This window comes from Anomaloglossus baeobatrachus, chromosome 3 (assembly GCF_048569485.1).
Source record: "Anomaloglossus baeobatrachus isolate aAnoBae1 chromosome 3, aAnoBae1.hap1, whole genome shotgun sequence".
In the NCBI taxonomy this organism is placed as follows: Eukaryota; Metazoa; Chordata; class Amphibia; order Anura; family Aromobatidae; genus Anomaloglossus; species Anomaloglossus baeobatrachus.
In genome coordinates, this window is record NC_134355.1 from 224,967,349 (window position 1) to 224,991,966 (window position 24,618).

The 24,618-nt window shown below is 46.9% G+C and overlaps 1 protein-coding gene across 2 annotated transcripts in view; it reads left to right on the forward strand.

Moving 5' to 3' along the window:
- FMN2 (formin 2) overlaps window positions 1–24,618 on the forward strand; it is a 2,161,480-nt gene that overhangs the window by 864,685 nt on the left and 1,272,177 nt on the right. For both annotated transcript variants that reach the window (XM_075339745.1, XM_075339746.1), the window contains one exon: window positions 7,934–8,063. In XM_075339745.1, coding sequence (XP_075195860.1) covers window positions 7,934–8,063 — 130 coding nt within the window. The remainder of the gene's footprint in view (window positions 1–7,933; window positions 8,064–24,618) is intronic.

Sequence of the window (24,618 nt, forward strand, 5' to 3'; positions counted from 1 at the left end):
CTCATCTCACCCCTTATCTGTCGGTGTCCCCCAAGGTTCAGTTCTAGGACCCCTGCTGTTCTCCATCTACACCTTCGGCCTGGGACAGCTCATAGAGTCCCACGGCTTTCAGTATCATGTCTACGCTGATGATACACAGATCTACCTCTCTGGACCTGATATTACCTCCCTACTAACAAGAATCCCACAATGTCTGTCTGCTATTTCATCCTTTTTCATCCTTTTTCTCTGCTCGATTCTTAAAATTGAACATGGACAAAACTGAATTCATTGTCTTTCCCCCCCATCACTCAACTCCCCCATCTGACATATCCATTAATGTCAATGGCTGCCCACTCTCCCCAGTCCCACGTGCTCGCTGTCTGGGAGTATTCCTAGACTCTGATCTCTCTTTCAAGCCACACATCCAAGCCCTCTTCACCTCCTGCCGCACTCCAACTCAAAAATATTTCACGGATCCAAACATTCCTTTCCCAAGAAGCTGCAAAAACCCTAGTGCATGCCCTTATTATCTCCTGCCTGGATTATTGCAACCTCCTGCTCTGTAGCATCTCTTCTAACAGTCTCGCACCCCTACAATCTATTCTAAACTATGCTGCCCGGCTAATCTACCTGTCCCCCCGCTACTCCCGACCTCTCCTCTCTGCCAATCCCTTTCACTGGCTTCCCATTGCCCAACGACTCCAGTTCAAACCCTAACCATGACCTCCAAGGCCATCCACAACCTGTCTCCTCCATACATCTGTGACTTAGTCTCCCGCTACTTACCTGCACGTAACCTTCGATCCTCACAAGATCTCCATCTCTACTCTCCTCTCATCTCTTCTTCCCACCATCGCATCCAAGATTTCTCCCGTGCCTCCCCCATACTCTAGAATGCTCTGCCACAACACATCAGACTCTCACCTACCTTGACAAGCTTCAAAAGGAACCACCTCTTCTGACAAGCCTATAACCTGCCATAACCCTCAGTCTGATACAGCGCCGCACAATCAGTTCTACCCTCACCTACTCTATCCTCACCTATCCCTTGTAGACTGTGAGCCCTCGCGGGCAGGGACCTCTATTCTCCTGTACCAATCTGTGCCTTGTATTGTTTATGATTATTTTACTTGTCCCTATTATGTATACCCCTTTCACATGTAAAGCGCCATGTAATTGATGGCGCTATAATAATAAATAATAATAATAATGATAATACTCTCAGGGCATAAGTGTGTGACAACAAAGATGATGACGATGAGGTGCTAAAACAAACACTCTCCGACTATAGCCCTCATTCACCAAGTTTTTTCAATAGAGATGTCCTATGACATTCCCAAAAAGCAAACCTGAAGGACATAAAAAGAGAAAAATATAACGAAGGAAAAAAGACACCCAAGTCTTGAAATCTCCAAGGCTTGCAGTACAAATCTATCCATCTACCACTTCCTTCCTCCACTGCTTCTGCCTCCTCCACCTCCTATAAGGCCTCCAACCTTGTCCTTAATGTGACCCACATTCCAACAGTCCAGAGAGAATTTCCCCTCTGTAGTGCGCAGCTAAAGCTCACCGCAATAAGTCAGTGTTGCAATTAAAATGCATTTGAGAACACAGCCACACAACATTATAGTTGTATACAGCTATCCATGCTGAGTTTGAGAAATGAACCTGAATTCAGGGGAAGGCTGTGTGCGATAACGGTGCAAACCTGGTGGTGGCCCTACTCCGGAGCAACCTCAGACACATGCTTTGAATGGTTCACATCCTCAACCTGGTTGTACAGCAATATCTAGGACACTATCCGAGCCTCGATGCACTGCTGCAGAAGGCACAGTCGCTGTGTGCTCAGTTCTGCCACAAGCACCCCGCGGCTCATTGACTTCCATCGCTACGCAGGTCTTTCGGCCTACCAATTAACCGGTTGATATAGAATGTGCCAACACGTGGAATTTCACTCTGTACATGTTGCCATGACTGTTTCAGTAGCGACGAGCCCTGGTGCAGTATGTCCTGACGCATAGCCTGTGCCTGCACAGTACTGTCATGCAAATCACGCTTTAGGAGTGGGCACCGATGAAGGACCTCTGCACCCTTCTGAACAGTTTTAAAATGGCTACAAAGATAGTAAGCTCTTATGATGCTGTCATCGGCATCACTATTCAGGTCATTTACATGCTGGAGCACACTTTGAATAGTCTGCAGAAGGAGGTGGTGTTCCCAGAGGAAGAGGAGGAAGCAAGGGATACTAATATCTCTAAGGTCTGGACTGTCATCGCACAAGTGTGTGGCATGGGAGGGTTCAGTACAGCAATTAAGGGGGGCTCATTGTACTAGACAAACTTTTATTGAAGATGTAAGAGCCAAGGAACAAATGGAGGAGGATGACGAAAAAGAGGTGATGGGTGCACAACAGTCAGGTGATGAAGAAGATATTGATCTCTCTGTTGTCCATGGTTGGTGGGAGGGGACATTGGAAGCAAGCTTTAGTGTTACCCTTCCATGAACCCACCTTGGACTTGGACCTCATGGATTAATGTAGTGTATCTCACGAGCTGGGATTAGATGTTTTTCCCTGCTCCATCCACTTCAATGGGAGCAGTGGTTTAATGTGTGACTATTGCCATATATTTGTTCAGGGGTGACCTTTGATAGCCTGGCGGCCAGTAAATGTCTCTGCTATGTGCTACATGCTGACGTCACCATGCGGTGCACAGCAGTGATGTTTGATGGTGCATAGACCACGGTTACCGGTGGAGGGCCCCCTCTATATCAAGCACAGGGGGCCCTCTGAGGTCTCGGGGACATTGGGGGATCCCCCGCTATCCCACCTGGCTAGTCAGACCATGCAGTTGCATCGGCTGCACTGGTTATATGTCTGCCACTAATTCAAACCAAAACAATTGTACTCATTCCCAATTTTGGATGTTGTGCAATTTGTGTTTTTGGTGTGGATTTTAAGGCTTCAATGTGTATTTTATGCTATGTTATATCTAATATATAAAGCTGAATGTGTGTATGTATGCATGTATGTATGTATGTATGTCTGGGATTGGCTACTGCACCATCGCAGCTACAGCCACAGCCACAAAATTTTGCACACTCACACGTCTGGACCCCGAGAGCATCATAGGCTATGTTTTGAGGCGAAATTCTAACCCCACGCGTTCCAATTTACAAATCAATTTTGACCCTATCTACATAATGGGGAAAAAGTGAAACGAAAAGTGTATCGGCACCGTCGCATTTACAATTATGAAATTTTGCACAGACACCTCATGTGACCCAGGGAACGACGTAGACTATGTTTTGACAGGAAAATGTAACCCGGTGCTTTACAGTTACTCTCCAAAAAACATGGCTCCATTAAAGTAAATGGAGCCTGGAACTACAGGTTATTAGTAGGAGCTGTGATTGGTTGCTATAGGAACAAAATACATTCATAGTATAAGAAGCTTATATGTGAGGTAATAAGATGTCGGTGGGGAGACGGATAGAGAGAGACAGACAGAGAGACAGACAGACAGACAGACAGACAGAGACAGACAGAGAGACAGACAGCGAAAGAGACAGAGAGATAGAGACAGACAGGGAAAGAGACAGACAGTGAAAGACAGACAGAGACAGACCTGGAAAGAGACAGACCTGGAAAGAGACAGACCTGGAAAGAGACAGACCTGGAAAGAGACAGACCTGGAAAGAGACAGACCTGGAAAGAGACTGACCTGGAAAGAGACTGACCTGGAAAGAGACTGACCTGGAAAGAGACTGACCTGGAAAGAGACTGACCTGGAAAGAGACAGATGGGGAAAGAGACAGATGGGGAAAGAGACAGACAGACATGCAGACAGGGACAGAGACAGGCAGACAGGGAAAGAGGAGACAGCCAGAGAGACAGACAAAGATAGATGGGGAAAGACACAGACCTTGATAGAGACAGATGGGGAAAGAGACAGAGAAATAGAGACAGACAAAGAAAGAGACAGACAGAGACAGGCAGACAGGGAAAGAGACAGACAGAAAAAGACACGGACAAAGAAATGGGGAGACAGACGGGGAAAGAGACAGACCTGGGAAAGAGACAGACCTAGAAAGAGACAGATGGGGAAAGAAACAGAGAGAGACAGACAGACAGACTGGGAAAGAGACAGACGGGTAAAGAGACAGACGGGTAAAGAGACAGACCTGGAAAGAGACAGACCTGGACAGAGACAAACGGAGCACATTACTTGGCCAATTTAGTTAAATCTGTGGAATATCTGTGGTGTTGAAATATATGTAATATATTCATATATTATATTATATATAATATATGAAATGCTTCTATTAGCTTAGTTTTTGCCTTTTAATAATTACATTTATATCTATTTGTTTTGTGGTTTTTGTGTTAGGAATACATTTTTAATACATTCTATTTTATTAACAACAGTTATTAACCCTTGCGAAGCCGGATAGTACAGCTAGTCTATATATATAATTGCCTTATTCTGTCTGTCTGTCTGTCTGTCATGCTCCAAAACTGTGTCCTTACGGTGACATTGTGTCCTTACGGTGACACAAAGCTGATTGGCCGCTGGGCTCGCCATGGCCCCGCCCCCCCACACGGATTGGCCGCTCGCCCAGGCTGCTCCCCCACACGGATTGGCCAGCCGCTCGCCCAGGCTCCGCCCCCCCACAGATTGGCCTCTCGCCCCGGCACCCTGCAGGCATTGGCAACTCGGCCACGCCACGCCCCGCCCCCCTCACGCAATGCACGCTAGCTCTGGCCCCGACCACCCCCCCGCGCATTCCCCGAACTGACACGGTCACGGCCACGACTCCCAGGTGAGTACTGTACTCCCCCCCCCAACGGGAGCCCACATCAGCGTACGCCGCCAACCCAGCCGACACTTACCCTCGCATTGCTGGCCTTGCCGCCGTATGCTGGTGTGGGCTCCCGTGCGAGCGGGGGACGGGATACGTTGGTAACCATGCTAGCATAGTTACCAGCTGGTAACCATGCTAGCATAGTTACCAGCACATCAAGGTCCTGCAGCGGTGGAAGATCCACACGCACACACATAACAGCACACACACACACATACACACACATCAGATCACACTCACTCTCACAAACACCTCACACACACCTCACACACACACATCGCATCCACACACTCACAGCATCCGGCGATATCGCTTGCTTCTTGGCCTCGATACTGTGCTGTTGTGACCTTCCAGGACCTGCCGGAGGATCACATGGCCAGAAGCATGTGGTATCTCCGGATGTTGCGAGTATGAGCGCGTACGTGCAATATCGTCAATGTGTGTGTACGTGAGTGTATGCGATCGAGTGTGTGTGAGTGTATGCGATCGGGTGTGTGTCGGTGTGTGTGAGTGTATGCGATCGGATCTGTGAGTGTCGGCAGAGGAGCATGGCGTGCTGGAGGAGGCTGGGAGGAGAGAGGCTGATCCTGGGGAGGGACAGAGAGGCTGATGCTGGGATGAGAGAGGCTGATCCTGGGGAAGGCTGGGATGGAGAGGCTGATGCTGGGGACAGAGAGGCTGATGCTGGGGACAGAGAGGCTGATGCTGGGATGAGAGAGGCTGATGCTGGGGACAGAGAGGCTGATGCTGGGGACAGAGAGGCTTATGCTGGGGACAGAGGCTGATGCTGGGGACAGAGAGGCTGATGCTGGGGACAGAGAGGCTGATGCTGGGGACAGAGAGGCTGATGCTGGGGACAGAGAGGCTGATGCTGCGGGGAGAGAGGCTGATGCTGGGGACAGAGAGGCTGATGCTGGGGACAGAGAGGCTGATGCTGGGGACAGAGAGGCTGATGCTTGGGACAGAGAGGCTTATGCTTGGGACAGAGAGGCTGATGCTGGGGACAGAGAGGCTGATGCTGGGGACAGAGAGGCTGATGCTGCGGGGAGAGAGGCTGATGCTGCGGGCAGAGAGGCTGATGCTGCGGGTAGAGAGGCTGATGGAGCACGTTTGGGAGTGCGCAGCATGGGAGATGGAGCACGATGGGGGGTGCGCAGCATAGGGGATGGAGCACGATGGGGAGTGCGCTGCATGGGGGATGGAGCACGATGGGGAGTGCGGAGTATGGCGGATGGAGCACGTTTGGGAATGCGCAGCATGGCGGATGGAGCACGTTTGGGAGTGCGCAGCATGGCGGATGGAGCACGTTTGGGAGTGCGCAGCATGGGAGATGGAGCACGATGGGGAGTGCGCAGCATGGCGGATGGAGCACGTTTGGGAGTGCGCAGCATGGGGGATGGAGCACGTTTGGGAGTGCGCAGCATGGGGGATGGAGCACGATGGGGAGTGCGCAGCATGGCGGATGGAGCACGTTTGGGAGTGCGCAGCATAGGGGATGGAGCACGATGGGGAGTGCGCTGCATGGCGGATGGAGCACGTTTGGGAGTGCGCAGGATGGGAGATGGAGCACGATGGGGGGTGCGCAGCATAGGTGATGGAGCACGATGGGGAGTGCGCTGCATGGGGGATGGAGCACGATGGGAAGTGCACACCTCCCCCCAACACACACACGCGCGCGCACTGCACAACACACCACACACACACACTGGGAACCACAAACAACTGCCCTACACAGACACCCACACACAGACAACGCTGCACACACAAATATACGCACATACCGCACAACACACACATTGCACAAAACATACCTCCCCCAAAACACACCACACACACACAAACCGCGCAACACACACACAACGCTACAGACACACAGCGCTCCACAAACAACGCAACACACAAACAACACCGCTCTCACCCCCCATCACACCCAGACAACACCCAGAACATGTACAGCGCCCTACACAAACACTTGGTAACTACACACAACAATATATATATATATATATATATATATATATATAACAAAAATCATACATGAACTACACAATACGTAAATTCTAGAATACCCGATGCGTAGAATCGGGCCACCTTCTAGTATTTTATAAACCTCACCATTTCTTACCCACAATATATCAGTGGATGATAGTTAGAAATTATGATGAATTGGATCAAGAAAAATGACACAATCACAAAGCTGAATATACTAAAGGCTGCTAGGGCTACATGGAGATATTTTATTGTGGAATAACAATATAGAAAGTCATTCTGTGAAAGTTCTTTGTGACACATTGTAATCTGCAAAAGGACCTGAATGCCCTGAATTACTTTATCGTAGTGTTCTATGGGTATGTTTACATGTGATTATTTAACATACTGTATATGAATGCATAGTTGTCTACAAAAATGTTTGTTACGACCTTATTCTAATGTCGTGAATATGCCATGTTTACATATATCCAAGTGAACCTTATATTAAAATTTGAGAAGTTTTTTTTATTTAATTTTAAAAAGGATATTTAGAAGTTAGAGTGAGTTCAAAGGTGGGCAACTAGATTATTGAAGGAATGGAAGGCCTCCCATATGATGAGAGATTAAAAAAGTTGAATTTGTTTATCTTAGAAAAAACATCTCGGAGGAGATCTCATTTATATGTATAAATACATGTGTGGTCAATATAAAGGACTGGCACATGACTTATTCCTTCCAAAGACCATACTAAGGACCCGGGGGCACTCACTGCGAATGGAAGAAAAGAGATTCCGGCAGCTAAATAGGAAAGGGTTCTTTACAGTTAGAACAGTCAGACTGTGAAATTCCCTACCACAAGAGGTAATAATAGCAGATACTATAACAACTTGAAAAAAAGGGCTAGGGACGATTTCCTCAGTACACACAACATTGTCGGTTATAAATGATTTATTAACAAAATGTAGAACTGGAGGAGGAAAGTTGAACTAGATGGACCGATGTCATTTTTCAACCTATGTAACTATGTAACTATTTTTTTTGTTTGTAATATGAACCAAAAGTGATGATGTAATTTATAAAGAGATGTTGCAGTGTTTCGATTTTGTTTTATATACAGATTCCTTTATGAGCTCACAACAATACCAAATTTTTCAGAGCGAGTGTTTTGCATTTTGCTACAAACAACAATTTCAGAGAACATTAGTTTGATGCAAAGAAAGCTTGAACTTCTGCAGAAAATTTGTAAGGTAAGTCATAATCATTTTTGCCACTTTGAGTTGCTAAGAATCTTGATCAAATGGTCACTAAAGACGTATTTCTACATTTTAAAAACTATATATTTAACATTTTACATTATACGTTATAAAATATTTCAATAATAATGTACATAAAAGTATAATATTTGTCTCTATATATTAAAATCATACTGCTTTTATAGAGCAAAGCTTAGTAAATTAATTGTAGGAGAAAAACAGTATTACCTGCTATTAAAAATGTTAATGAAGACTATGATGTAAAGAGGAATAGGTCAACAATTGTATCTTTGCAGTTATTTCAGTCTCACTGGCAGCAATATAGGTAGGCACAGGCAGCAGGTTTTTGTGTTCAAAGAACAAGCGGTTTATTAAAAGTCCATAAACTATTCCACCTCACGAAGCAAAAGAAAACAGCCTTGCTTTGGCACAAAGATTAAAATAAAGAAAACAGTCCAAATAATAAAAGCAGGTTCAGACTTAGTCAGACTCTGGCAAGGTCTAACTAGTATACAATAGGTCTCTTCACCTTCACACACAGACAAATACTGAAGCAGCTCAGCTGCCTTTTAAATGAGCTGCAAAATGTGGATTGGAGCCATAGGAGTGACCAATTCCACCCAGCTCATCTGGTCATCCCTTAAACAAAGACCCAAAATCTGGGTCCATTAAAAAACCCTCTCAGCAACTATTTTGATGGATTCTTCTCAAAGGGCTTCTGACATGATAGTAACAGAGTGACTGGGAATTGGGACTCCTAGGCTGCCCCTAAGGCTAGTGGAGCCCCTACCTGTCCCTCATCCCAGAGGTACGCCTGATGGTGGTGAGGTCTGGACCCCCAGAGTAACCCTAACTCCTAAGAAGCCCTGATATTATACCCCCTCGCCCCCACCCCGTGAGAGGGCCGGGACTGGAGTGATAAATCCCCACACAAATAGACAGACAGGGAGGAACTAAAACTCACACTCACAGCAGTCAATCACAGCGGTAAAGATAATATGTGCACAGGGGAAATAAAAAAAGGAAGGAAATACACAACAACAAGGGTATCTCCACAACACACCAAGATAACATACAATAGTTCTCCAGCAGCTGAATCACCATGCATCAAGACAAATATCGCTTTCGCTATATTCAACATGAAGGAGCAGGATCCACCATCTTTAAAGGGCGCAGGTGGCTGTGATAGGTCTTCAGGTATCATAGGTACTCTTCAACTGTGACAAATAGAATAAAAATAATCCAGAAAATCAGATTGTATGATTTATAAATAATTAATTTGCAATAAGTATTTGATCACCTATCAACCAGCAAGAATTCTGGCCATCACAGACATATTATTATTTCTTTAAGAAGCCCTTTAAGTCTGCACTTATTACCTGTATTAATTGCACCAGTTTGAACTAGTTACCTGTATAGAAGACACCTGTCCACACACTCCAACCTCTTTCCCTATCACATACCCTGTCCCAGGTATCCATGCTGTGCCATTATACTATTTGTACTCTGGGTCAATTGATGCCACTTTAGTGGTGTCTGCCCCTAATTTTTGAAATGTAGACATCTCAATGTTGTGTGTTGTCTGTAGTGGCAGGGGTCTCAGATCACCAGGCCAGGCCTTAAGGTAGAAATGCTGGGCCAAGCTCTGTCTCAGGCAGTCTCCCATGCATTCATGTTGCTCTATTATACTATTTGTACTCTGGGGCAATTCATGCCACATTCAAGGTGTTTGCTCCTAATTTTTTTTTAAATTTGGAGACTCCAAATTGGATCTCCATGTTGTGAGTTGCCTGTAGTAGCAGGGGCCAAAGAGCATCAGGCTTACAGCTGTCACTCATCCACCTGTTAATGATAAATGTTTAAGGTAGAAATGCTGGGCCAAGCCCTGTCCCATGCCCTGTCACATACCCTGTCCAATGAATCCATGCTACACTATTATACTATTTGTAGTCTCGGGCAATTGATGGCATTTTCCTAGTGCCTGTGTCTTTTTTTGGGAAGTGGGCATGAGGACTTCTAAATTGGGTCTCCTTGTTGTGTGTTGCTTGGAGCAGCAGGGCTCCCAGACAGCAGTCATGCACCTACCTTTCACTCATCTACCTCTCTTACTATCCTTAAAAATTTCTAGCAATCACAGTCTATGAAGCTAATATTGGTGCCACTTTAAGTGTGGCTGAACAGAAAAGCAGTTTGAGCTGCACGAGGTATGAGGGCTCCCAGCCAACCAGGACTACAGCTGTCAAGCATTCACCTCAATTTTTCTTATGTTAACAGTTTAGGAAGGTAATGAATGTGCTTTAAGCTGTTTTGGCAGTCTTTGGCCCCCCCTAAAGGTGTTGTCTATGACTTTGGTTTTGCCTCCAGTTGAATTCAATGGGGTTCGTTAAGTTCGTTGAACTGTTTGGCGAACACCGGGAAAATCGTTGAACCAAAACAAATCGAACCTTGAAAAGTCCGCTCATCACTACTGTTGTTACTTAAAAAATGTATTTATTCTCTAATAATATTGTTTTTAGCTGTATTTACTCTTGGGCTAGATACAGGAGTAGGAGTAGTGTATTAGAGGCATGTAGGAAGTAATTGTAGCCTTACAGACTATGCTGCTGATACCTAAAAAATGTAATATATTCTCTAACAATACCGCTGTTAGCCTCATTTATTCTAGGGCAGGGGATTAAAACTCGGCTGAGTATAAGGGGCACATAGAAAAAACAATTATTTGGGGGGTGGCACATTCTTTGCTGGACCTAGTGACATTTTTAGTGATTGCATATTTTTTTCTCTACACCTTTGGATCACGTTTTTTGAACATTTTTCACTTGCTTTTTATAATAAATGTGGACTTTTTTATTTCAGTTTATATGTTACAAATTAGGGATGATCGAATACCAAAATTTCCAACTTCGCGAATATCCGACGAATGGGTCGCCGCTATCCGACTATTCGTGAATATTCGATGCGCAATGTAAGTCTATGGGAAACCCGAATAATTTCATGTTGGACCTAACAGCGAGCTGTGGTGACTGAGGAAAAGGCTGACATGGATGGAAAAAGGCAGAAACAGTATGGGCACAGCCTGTAGAAGGTGCCTCACTGCATTTCTGGTGTCTTGGAATAACGTGGTCAGAGCAGCACGCGACTTTTACGTAGTCGCTAGAACAGCTCTCAAACCAAAGTAAAAGAGGGGAAATTGAGAAGAAAGTTTGTAGTGCCTAAACACTTTAATAAAAAGTAAAATCAAGCCCCGACCTAAAAAAAAACACTTTAGCATATGTTCACACGTTTCGTTTTTTACATTTTTCTCCCTTTTTTGATTAGAAAGAGCTCTAACTTATACATTATATATAATGGAGTGCCCGTGTTTGCAAGGGTTTTGGATTGTAGTATTGAACTTAATTCAATCAGTAATGCAAGTGGAACTACCGAGAAATCCGCTGATGTGTGTGCTGGGGAATGTGGATGAAGTGGGGGCAAAGGAGCAAGAGAAACTGGCAGTGGCACGATTTTTGTATGGAGCAAGAAAATTAGTTGCATCGTACTGGATATCTGAAAAAAACCCGACACGTAAGGAATATGTTGAAAAAGTGAATTATATTGTTCTCATGGAGAAACATATTTATATTAAAAGGGGGAGAAGAACTCAGTATGAGAATATTTGGAGTAAGTGGCTAGACTTTACAGGATTGGCATCATGGGAATTATTGAAAGACAGGATATTTGGAATCTAGATAGGGGAGAACAGATTGCAGGAAGTGTGCAAGAACGTAGTGGGTCATAAATGAAAAGAAATGCAAAGAGTGGGGGGATGAGACTGTCGACTGGAAACGGGTGGGGGGGATGTTTATTGTTAATGGTATGTATTTTAAAATGAAAAACTTATAATAAAAATGTATCTGATTAGAAAAAACAAACTTATACATAATATTGGTGTCTGTCTCGCACCTCCTTTTTTGAGACATATTTGACAGCACTTTAAAAGGTCAGCTACAATGTGCCTGTTGGGATGTTGGCTTTGCCCTCCTCCTCCTCCACCAGTACCACCGGCTCCAGTGTCCCTCTATTCAAATTCTATTCAAATTATTCAGTAATGTCTGTTTTATGGACAAATGGGACATCGAAGCTGATGTCGTTGATGATGATTGCATCTGGCCAAAAGCAGGTTGGGAGCAGGAGGCATCATCACCTACTTCCTAGACCGCAGTTTGTGAAGCATGCAGCACCGTGGAAGTGGCAATTGTTTCACTCTGGAACTCAGGCTTTATTCCACTAAATAACACCGAGGAATTCAAAAAAGTCAATTTCCCCAGGGGGGAATGGTTCAGACACCATGGAGGACAACATCAGAAGGTACTCCCAACTGCTTTTTTTTTAAAAAAAAAAAAATTGGTAGGATTTGCAACAGTCCATAACATGCCAATGAGTTAAAAAAAAAAATCAGTTTCCCCAGGGGGGAATGGTTCAGGCACCACGGAGCACAGCATCAATAAAGAACACAAATAGACTCTGCCTGACCAATTGTTATAGACAGTGTAGCCTCGACAGTGGTTGTGCCAGTGCATAATGTACATAAGCTTGAAAAATATTCCCCTGGATGATTGGGCCAAACAATTACATCGCAGCAGCATAACAAGTTAGATTAGTCATGCGGTCTCATTAGATGATACAAGACAAAATAGTCTTGAATGAGAAACAATGGAACTTATTTGAACTTAAGAAATACAAATTTTGGGGCAACACTTATTATTGGGTCTTGTTAACAGGCGGCCTGAGATACTCTGGGGTAATCCATCTATGGTTCATTTTAATCATCGTTAAACTGTCTGCACTTTCCGTGGATAGTCGTGTGCGAGTATCTGTTATTATTGACCCCGCTGAGCTGAAAACACGCTCAGACAACACACTCACAGCAGGGCAAGCTAGCACTTTCAAAGTGTATAAGGCAAGGTTTGGCCAAGTGTTCAGCTTGGAAACCCAATAGTTAAAGGGAACTGTAGACTCTGAAAGCACGCTGATATGGTCACCTACATAGTCCCTCACCATCTTACTTAACTGTTCCCTCCTTGTCATAGTTCCCCCAACCGGTATCTGATTCGAAGTTGACGGTTTGTGGAAAATGGACCAGTTATCGCACATTAGTTCCATATACACACATAGTTATGTGTGGCAGCTGCGTCTGACGGGCATGTTCCAGCTGGAATTGGGATACTGCCCTCTGTTGCTCATGGATCCTGGCCAACATATGATAGGTTGAATTCCATCTCGTAGGGAGGTCACATATTAGTCTGTGATGAGGCAAGAGTAAGCACTGCTGCAGCACTGCCAGGCCAGCAAAAGAGGGAGGGAGATGACTTCGAAAATAGGCGCTAATACGTTGTAGCTTGGTAAGTAGGTCTGGTATCTCAGGGTATTTTTTGAGAATGTGCTGAACTACTAAATTTACAACATTGGTCATACAAGGAACGTGTAGAAGCTTTCCAAGCTTTAAAGCCGCCACCACATTATGACCATTATCGCACACTACCATCCCTGCACGGAGGTCCAATGGTACAAGCAACTCATCTGTCTGCTCAGTTATTGCTTTCAAAAGCTCAGGTACCGTGTGTGATTTGTCACCAATACAGATGAGCTTCAGTAGAGCGGTGTGCCTCTTAGCTGACACAGTGCTGCCGAAATCCCGGCTGGGGAATGATGTCGACGGTTTGACATCGGCAGATGTTGAGGAGGATGCATAGGAGCCAAATGAAGAGTAGGAGGAGGAGGGAGTTGTTGCTGTGTAGGAGCCTACTGAAACTGTGATTGAAGTGGGGCCCGCTATTCTGGGTGTAGGAATTATATGGGATGTTGCCGGCTCAGACTCTGTACTAGCCGCCACCAGGTTCACCCAGTGTGCTGTCAGTGAGATGCAGCGTCCCTGTCCACTTCCGCTTGTCAATGTGTCTGTGGTTAAGTGGACCTTCCCTGTTATGGCGTTGGTGAGAGCCCATTTGATTTTTTTGGACACGTGATTGTGGAGCGATGGGACGGCACAACAAGCAAAATAGTGGAAGCTAGGATCAGAGTGCTGATGTTCTGCTACCGCCAAAAGGTCGGAGAAAGCCTCTATTCCCACAAGCCGATATGGCAACATCTCAAGGGCTATCAATCATGCATTGTGTGTGTAGTACCCGTCCCCACCAGGTCCCGAGGGGGGGCGCTCTTCCTCTCACCTGCCCAGCCCCAGAATGGCCCCCATGCGCACTCCTGCTCCCAGCCTCCGGCAGCGGCGTCCTTCCTCTTACCTGTCCCATGGCTCTGCAAGCTCTGCTCCTGATTCAAGTCCTGCTGTGGTTTCCTCTCACTCCCAGGTTGGGCGCTCTGCTCCAGAGTCTGCTGCAGCTTCTTCCTGCCTCCAGGCCACACACAAATCTGCAGTAAGTGATCTTAGGCTGCGCACGAGGTCATGCCCCCTTTCTTAAAAGTGGTAGCGTCCAATTACCTGGAAGTGACCTCAGAGGTCACCTGTTACCTAAAGGGTATTTAAGTTCGCCTTCCCTGACAGAAGGCGCCTGAGCAACACTGCTCATAGTGTGTTGCTAGTATCCAGGCCCCTGTGTACTATTCTAGTGTATTTTTGCACCTGCTACCCTATCCTAACCTTTGTCTCGTCCTAGTGCCATACCTACTGTGGACATCATACCTGTGCCATACCTGCTGTGGATATCATACCTGTGCCATACCTGCTGTGGACGTCACACCTGTGTCATACTTGGGCCATACCTGACCATACATCTAAGAAACTATACCTGGCCTTAAAGAGACTATTGCTTCCAGGTCCTGGCTGCTGTGCACTTAGGCCCTTTGGAGGAGGCACCACACAAGTCCCTGTATAGGGTTCGCTGCTGGTCGCTTCCTCGAGGGAGTCCGGTGCACGGTCTAGTGGGTCCACCCCCGGATGATCACCACCCCTCGGTGAACGTAACAGTGTGCAGTTATGGTTTGTGCCCTTGGGTGCGTAACGGGGTATTTTCGCTTCTTTTCGAAGGTCTGTGGTATGGACAACTGAACGGAACGCTGGGACACCGAAGTGGATGTGGTCAATGAGGATTGAGTGTAGCCAACATCAGGTTGGGAGAAGGAGGCATCAGCGGCACCTTCTTGCACACTAGTTTGGGAAGCAGGCAGCCCAGTGGAAGTGTTTCTGTTTTGAGTCTGGAAATCATGTTTTTTACCTAGAGCTGTCAACCACCTAGTGGTGTGCTTGGCCAACATATGGTTTCTCATGCTGGAGGTTCCCAAGCTGGAAGTATTTCTGCCTCTGCTAAGCTTGGTCTGACAGATTTGACAAATGGCAACCGTTTGGTCCGAAGGACTCTTGGAAAAAAACTCCCACACAATCGCAGCACGGACCCTTGGACTCTGAGATGACACAGGTGGTGGTGTCATGTGCACAGTTGGTTGACCTCTGGCAGTGGTCGAAACCCTATCTCTTACAGCCTTTTAGCGGACTATGGGTACATGCTCCTCTGTGCTGCTGTTATCGCAATCCATGCCACCCATCCATGTTGAATCAGTCACCTCATCATCGACCAGGTTCACATTCCTGAAGGTCAACATCTTCGGGAATGAAGGTTTCAGGCTGACCTGAGGGCAACTTTGTCTCATAAAACACATCCACCTGTTTGCCCAGCATGTCATGACCAACAACATGGCTTTCTTCTGGCCTTGGGTGCTCAAATATCTGTGCATCACTGCACACCACAGCCTCACGTGCGTTGGTGGTGTTGCACGGTGAGAGGTAAGAAAGGTCAAAGGGTCCCATAAACAGTTCCTCAGAGTAACCTGCTTTGGGGTTATATGTTTCCTTAGAATACTGACGTTGTGAGGCAGGAGGACCAGGCTGAGGATTAGATGGCCCAGCCTCTGGGCTACTCAAGTCTGTCTGTGAGGACCCTTGGGATTTGCTACTCGACAAGTAACGAGGTATTTTCTGCAAGCCAACTCTTTACCTTTTCTCACTGTTCAGGGCGCAAGAGTGGTTTCCCATGTGCAGCAGAAAATTGGGATAGGAAGGTAGAGGTAGATAAAGCAGGAACCTTTTCCTTTGGTTTGGTCACACTGCTTGCCAACCACCACTGTCACTACCACCTCGTCCACGGCCCTTACCGCCTCTTTTTCCCATTTTTTGGGTTTGATTATTTGAAGCTGAACACTGTAATGTGACCTTTTGTACAGGCAGGTGAACAACACTGATGTCTGGTTGGTAAACTTGTGTTAATAGTTTCCCACGATAGCTGTTTCTGTAAGTCTAAAAAACGCAAGGTACCTTTATTGAACAATGTACCACTTGGAGGAGTCGACAAAGATGTTGTGAATGTCTTTCAGCCTTATAAGAAAACAGGGTTTGACACCACTTTTATTTTATTATTGGTTTTTGGCACTCAGACTGTATTTTAGTAACAGCAGGCCACTATCTAGGTTCTGTAAGATATGAATGAAACACCAGGATGCTAGGTTGGTGCTCTAACGGTATATAGCTTCAGGCAGAAGTAGAGTCACTGACACCAAGTATTAATTAAATTTTTGTAACACTAACACTGTGTTTTAGTAACAGCAGGCCACTAGCAAGGTTCTCTAAGATATGAAGGCGCCACCACCACGATGCTAGGTTGGTGCTATGACGGTATTTGGCTTCAGTGATATGAATCAGTGATCGAGGAGGATCAAAGGGGTAGAAACTAGGAAACCCAGAGAATCACCAGAGTGGTTGGAAACTCAGCTGACTAAAGACCTCTAACTGACAACACAACTAGAAGTAGCCATGGGACGTGCCTATGATGACCTGGTCGCCTCGACTCAGCCGGAGAGCTATTTGTTCCTAAAGCGAGAAAAACAAGGAAAGCTAATCTGCCTCGGAGCAGTTCCCCAAAGATCAAAGGTAGCCTCCAAACATGTAAAGCCGGTGAGACAAGATGAAATACAGTACACAGGTAGAGAACAGATTCAGCAAAGATGAGGCTCAAACTATCTATATAGGAAAGGAAAGAAAAGAGCACTGTCTGCAGCCGCGCAAAACCCTAACAAAAAACCAACACACCTGATATGAAAAAACTGAGACCACATGATCTCTCCCCCCCACTATATCAGTACACTGGTGTTACTGGGATCCAAGCAAAACACTAATATAGAGGAAGGACTGAAATTAATATTAAGCATGACAAAACAAAAATACGTTGCAGAATATGGAGCTGGGTACACAGACATTCCCAGCAGGGAATAATCCAACTCCACCCAGTACTCCACACAAACAGAAATCAGGAAACAAGCCTTAATACCACAGAAATAAAAACGACAAGTGGAAACAAACCAGCAAATGGTACGAAGACAAAACCTATCTGCAAGGAGATCAGGTGGAAACAGAAGATAGGGCAGGCTTCAGAATGTCCACAGCACCACAGGAGACAACATTGATCACTGGCCCAGAGCTAGAGAACACTACTCAGTTATATAGGCCCAGTCTGAGCAGCCTGATTTCCAATCATTATCAGCTGTCTGGCTTCTGTTAAGCAGACTAACTCTACTTCCGGCACTGGCCACAAGAGGGAGCCCCAAACCGGAATCCAGTCCAAGTGTGTTCGCAACATTACCCCACCTTGAGGAGGGGTCACAGAACCCTCACCAGAGCCCCCGGGTTTGTCAGGATGGGCCCGATGAAAAGCACAGATGTTATGATCCGGAATCATGGAAGATCACAATGTATCATTGGCAAAAAGGTGACAAGAGCATTGGCAACTAATCTGGCCGCCATCCCCTGACGAATCTTAACAGCAAGATGAGCAACACGCTCACCCAATTCATCCATGCTAGAAAAAGATCTTCCACAGAACCTAGAGAAAAAGACAAAAAAGTACACAAAAATAAAAAAATACATCAGTAGACATTTTTTTTTCCTTCTTAAGAGTACCCTTTATTAATAGTTGTGCGGTTATACTGTTATGATCCGGAATCATGGAAGATCACAATGCATCATTGGTAAAAAGGTGACAAGAACATTGGCAACTAATCTGGCCGCCATCCCCTTACTAACCACCAACACTAGAAGTAGCTGAGGAGTGAACTAACATCCTATGCTCCGCGAACCCAGCCGGAGAAACTAGCTATCCTAAAGGAAGGAAGGATGAATAACTCTCTGCCTCAGAATAGACCCCCAAAGGTATAGCAAGCCCCCCACATTCAAAGACTATGGTGATATAGGAAAATACAATACACAGATGGAGGATAGGATTAGCAAACATGAGGCCCCACTAACTAAATAGGAAAGGATAGGAAAGGGGCTGATGGTGGCCAGAGAAAAACCCTACAAAAACCCAAATACCTGATAGTACAAAAAGGTCCTCAGATCGCACGATCTGTACCAACCTGTCCGCATGAATGACAGAAGCCACAACCCAAGAGTTATCCTCCTGCCCATAACCCTTCCATTTGACAAGGTATTGAAGCTTTCGTCTACAGCGACAGGAATTCAGAATTTTTTTAACCTCATACTCCAGATCCCCTTGTACCAAAACAGGGTTCGGGAGGCGCTGCTGCAGGAACTTTTGGCTCCACATGTCTCTTCAACAAGGACATATGGAAGACATTGTGAATCTTAAATGACGTAGGCAGAGCCAAACGAAATCATACAGGGTTAATAATCTCCGAAATCTTATAAGATCCAATAAATCTGGATATAACCCCTTCACGACCTTTGACGGATATATCCGTTATGGTGCCCTGGTACTTAAAGACCCATGACGGATGTTACGGGGGGCTGTCTGATAATAACTGAAAGGAGTATCAGACAGTCAGGGTCCACCGTGCAAAGACTTTGCTGCAGACTATGGCAGAGTGCAATACCTCTGTTAACTCACAGAAGGATATAATAAGTAAGTAAAGCAATTCCTCCCTTACTTGGAGGGTGTGTGGAATGATCTCTGTTAATAATCACAGAGACAAAGGCAATGTGTGCGAAATGGCACCTACCTAGGTCCGCTCTTCTAGTGGTGCAAAAGAGACGAACAGCAGCGTAAGCCGCACAAAGCTCCTACCTGCGTTCGCTCCACTAGTGTGCGAGGACACGAACCACTAGATATGGCACCTGCCTAGGTCCGCTCTTCTAGTGGTGCAAAAGAGACGAACAGCAGCGTAAGCCGCACAAAGCTCCTACCTCTGTTCGCTCCCCTAGTGTGCGAGGATACGAACAACTGCCAGACGCAGTATAAGGAACGTTACCCTAGCGGCAACGTCCACCTACGAGTAGAATCACAAGGCCCAGCCAGACCATGTGCCTCAGGCACCTGCCTATGTCCGCTCCCCTAAGAGGTAAGGATACGGACAGCAGCCGAAGCTGTAAGGTATAAGAACGCTACCCTGCCGGTAGCGCTCACCTAGCATAGACAGAGGAATGCCTAGAGGAACGCGCACAGAGCGTCTACTCATATGCATGAACCAAGAGGACTGAGCACCATGCGGCGTGTGTCAGGGTCTTATATAGACTCTGTGCCTCATCCAAGATGGAGGACACCAGAGCCAATCCGCTGCCAGAACGACAGGAGTGACGTCATGCTGGCCTATCACCGAGCAAGACGTCACAAGCACATGACCAGCGACCAATCGGCATAGAAGGTGTCAGAGACATGTGACCTCGTGTCAGCGATGATGTCACCCGCACATGTGCAATGGCTCCAAGATTGGACTTAGTCTCCGGCGCTCGCACATGTGCAGTAGCAAGAAATCTGGACTTAGTCTCCAGTGCTCGCAGCAACCGTAACAGTACCTCCCCCTCAAGGGCCCCCCTCCCGGCGACGCAGGTAATCGGCAACTAAGTCGGGAGCATGGACAGCCTCCTCAGGCTCCCAAGAGCGATGTTCCGGACCATAGCCCTCCCAATCTATCAAGAAGAACCTGCGCCCTCTAACCATCTTAGAACCAACTATGGCTCGTACCTCATAGCTAGAGCGAGAGGAATCAGAGGCAGGAGAGTGCACTTCACGAGCGTGAGGTAAAATAGCCGGCTTTAGCAGTGAGACATGGAATTTGTCATGAATCCTAAGATGGACAGGTAACTTCAATTGATAGACTACAGGATTTACCTGTCGAAGAACCTCATAAGGACCCAGGAAGCGAGGAGCAAATTTGACAGAGCTCACTCTAAGTCTCACGTGTTTTGCAGAGAGCCACACAAAGTCCCCTGGAGAAAAGACAGGAGCCGGGCGACGAAACCGATCGGACACCGTCTTCATACGGTCCTTAGCTGCTTGGATCGACTCTTGAGTCCGATCCCAAACCTCTCTGGCATTAGTTGCCCAGTCGGCCACAAGAGGAGGAGGTGCAGCAGCGGGAAACGGTACTGGTACCCTAGGGTGTTGCCCATTATTGAGTTCGAACGGTGTCTGCCCAGTGGCCTCAGCCAGCGAATTGTTAAGGGCAAATTCTGCCCAGGGTAGGAGGGAGGACCAGTTATCGTGGTTCTCAGCAACAAAGTGTCGAAGGTATATAATCATAGATTGATTGGTACGTTCAACCAAACCATTAGTCTCCGGATGGTATGCCGAAGAGAGATTCAACTCAATTTGCAGAAGGCTACAAAGATCTCGCCAGAAACGGGAAGTAAATTGCGGGCCTCTATCACAAATGATACGATCTGGCATCCCGTGAAGCCTAAAGACATGCTTGAGGAATAGTTTGGCTAGTACCCTGGAAGATGGGATTCTCGATAACGGTACGAGATGAACCATCCGGGAGAAATGGTCCGTAATGACCCACACAAATCTATGTCCCTGTGAACATGGAAGATCACCCACAAAGTCCATGCCTACCACCTCCCATGGTCTATCTGGCACTGGTAAAGGATGCAAGAGCCCAGCCGGTCTCTGCCGTAATGGACGGTTGCGAGCACACGAGTAGCAGGAACCGACATATCTCTTGACGTGGCTGGCTAAGTGTGGCCACCAATACCACCTCTCCAGTAACTCTCGTGTCCGCCTAATACCAAAATGCCCACCCACCTTTGAGGTGTGGGCCCATGACAGTATATCATTCTGTCGATCAGGCGGAACAAAGGTCTTGCCCGGTGGGATTTGGTCTAACGTCACAGGGGAGAGCGTATGAAAAACCCTGGAGGGAAGGATAAGACGAGGTTCGTCAATCTCTTCCTGGGTAGAAAGCATAGAGCGAGACAGGGCGTCTGCCTTGTTATTCTTACTCCCAGACAGATAGTTGATGGAGAAGTGAAAGCGGGAGAAAAACAAGGACCAGCGGGCTTGGCGAGGATTCAGACGCTGAGCGGTTTGTAAGTACGTCAGATTCTTATGGTCTGTATAGACCTGGAAAGGATGTTTCGCTCCTTCCAGCAAGTGACGCCACTCCTCCAAGGCTAATCTCAAGGCGAGCAGTTCCCTATCCCCAATGGTATAGTTTCTCTCTGCCGGTGAAAAGGTTTTAGCAAAGAAGAAACACGGCCTTTTTCTACCTGCACCGTTCTTTTGATACAAGACCGCACCAGCACCCACTGAAGAGGCATCAACCTCTAAGAGGAAGGGCTTATTCTCATCGGGTCTTTGAAGAACGGGAGCAGTTGAAAAGTGTCTTTTTACTGCCTCAAAAGCCTGAGATGTCTCAGTAGACCAGGCTTTGGGATTAGCACCTTTCTTAGTCAAGGCCACCAAAGGGGCCACCAAAGTAGAAAAATGGGGTATGAACTGCCTGTAATAATTTATGAATCCTAAGAAGCGTTGCACCGCCTTCAAGGAATGAGGTTCGGACCATTGCAGGACAGCAGAGAGCTTCGCAGGATCCATAGCCAGACCCTCTTGTGAGATAATGTAACCCAAAAAAGGCAATGAGGACTGCTCGAATACACATTTCTCGAGTTTAGCAAACAATGAGTGCTCCCTTAAACGGGAAAGGACACGAATGACATCCTGACGATGAGTCTCCAGATCAGGAGAAAAAATCAGGATGTCGTCCAGATACACCACTACTGAGGATAACAGTAAATCCCTGAACACATCGTTTACGAAGTCCTGAAATACTGCGGGTGCATTACATAACCCAAAAGGCATGACGAGGTATTCATAGTGACCGTCTCGGGTGTTAAAAGCGGTCTTCCATTCGTCACCCTTTCGAATTCGTACCAAGTTATACGCACCCCGCAGATCCAACTTCGTAAAAACTTGAGCTCCTCTCAGTCTGTCAAAGAGCTCCGAAATTAAAGGTAATGGGTATTTGTTCTTTATTGTGATTGCGTTGAGACCCCTGTAATCTATGCAGGGACGCAAATCACCCTCTTTCTTCCGAACAAAGAAAAACCCAGCTCCCGCGGGAGAGACAGACTTAAGCTGGTGTCACACACAGCGACAACGACAACGACGTCGCTGCTACGTCACCATTTTCTGTGACGTTGCAGCGACGTCCCGTCGCTGTCGCTGTGTGTGACATCCAGCAACGACCTGGCCCCTGCTGTGAGGTCGCCGGTCGTTGCTGAATGTCCAGCTTCATTTTTTAGTCGTCACTCTCCCGCTGTGACACACACATCGCTGTGTGTGACAGCGAGAGAGCGACGAAATGAAGCGAGCAGGAGCCGGCACTGGCAGCTGCGGTAAGCTGTAACCAGCGTAAACATCGGGTAACCAAGGGAAGACCTTTCCCTGGTTACCCGATGTTTACGCTGGTTACCGGCCTCCGCTCTTGCTGCCAGCGCCGGCTCCTGCACTGTGACATGTGGCTGCAGTACGCATCGGGTAATTAACCCAATGTATACTGTAGCAAAGAGAGCAAGGAGCCAGCGCTAAGCAGTGCGCGCGGCTCCCTGCTCTCTGAACTGTGACATGTAGCTGCAGCACACATCGGGTTAATTAACCCGATGTGTGCTGCAGGAGAGCAAGGAGCCAGCGCTAAGCGCGGCTCCCTGCTCTCTGAACTGTGACATGTAGCTGCAGCACACATCGGGTTAATTAACCCGATGTGTGCTGCAGGAGAGCAAGGAGCCAGCGCTAAGCGCGGCTCCCAGCTCTCTGAACATGTAGCACAGCGACCTTATGATCGCTGCTTCTGCTGTGTTTGACAGCTAAGCAGCGATCATAACAGCGACTTACAAGGTCGCTGTTACGTCACCGAAAATGGTGACGTAACAGCGACGTCGTTGTCGCTGTCGTTTAGTGTGAACCCAGCTTTACGAATGAACCCCTTCTCTAAACTCTCTCTTATATAGGTCGACATGGCCTCCGACTCAGGTATCGACAGGGGGTAAACCCTGCCTTTAGGTGGAACCGAACCTGGGATAAGGTCTATGGCACAGTCATACGGCCTATGGGGTGGAAGAACCTCAGCACCCTGTTTGGAGAACACGTCAGCGAAATCCAAATAGGGTGTAGGTATGGGAGAGAGATCAGTTGATGCAACCGCAACGACCTTAGGTGGTAAGGGAAGACATCGGGACTGACATTTCGAACCCCAACTAATAATGCTGTCAGACTCCCAGTCAATGTGAGGAGCATGAGTCCGAAGCCATGGAAGACCCAGAAGGACGTCGTCTATACCCTCAGGCAAAACAAGAAAAGAAATCTCCTCTATGTGACCCTGAGACAGGGAAAGGCGCAAGGGAACTGTCCTCAATGTAATGGAGTCAGACAACATAGCTCCATTAACAACACGGACAGGAATAGGCGCCTCTAACATGATAGAGGGAATATTGTGTCCCTTTACAAATCCTGAGGACACAAAAATCCCGTCAGCTCCGGAATCCACAAAAGCCATAATAGGCCATGCATTCTCAGATAACGAGAGCTGACCTGGGATACAACACTTAGAGGGTGCAGAAGACGTCTCTAGTAACCCCCCTCTAATGGTTACTAGGCCAGGGAGTTTCCCTGACGACTAGGACACTTGTTGGCATAGTGCCCAGCCTGACGACATACGTAACATATAGGAGGACCAGACTTGCGTAGTCTGGAGGACGTATGACCTAACTCCATAGGAGTGGGAGATGTTTCAGATGCTGAGGAAGATGGTAGTGGACCCTCAACAACTGGAATAGCCCGATGCTTAGGGCGTGAGGAAGAGACCTCGAGTCTACGTTCCTTATGGCGTACATCGATCCTCGTTGCTACTGTGATCAAGTCCTCCAGAGAAGCAGGGACCTCACGAGTAGCAAGGGCATCCTTGACATAGCCTGCCAACCCTCTCCAGAAGATAGGAATCAACACCTTCTCTGGCCAATCTAGTTCTGCCACCAGAGTTCTAAAAGCAATGGCATAAGAACTAGTGGATAACGAACCCTGAGATAGATCTAACAGTCTCAGGGCCGCATCATGGGTAACCTGCGGACCCATGAATACCGCCTTAAGAGCATCAAGAAAGTCTTGATGTCTCAGAGTAACCACATCAGAGCGCTCCCATAGGGGAGTCGCCCATTCTAAGGCTTTGTCCTGAAGTAAGGAGATGATAAAGCCTACTCTGGACCTCTCCGTAGAGAAGCGAGAAGAGTTGACCTCTAGGTGTATCTGACACTGACTAATGAAACCACGACATGATC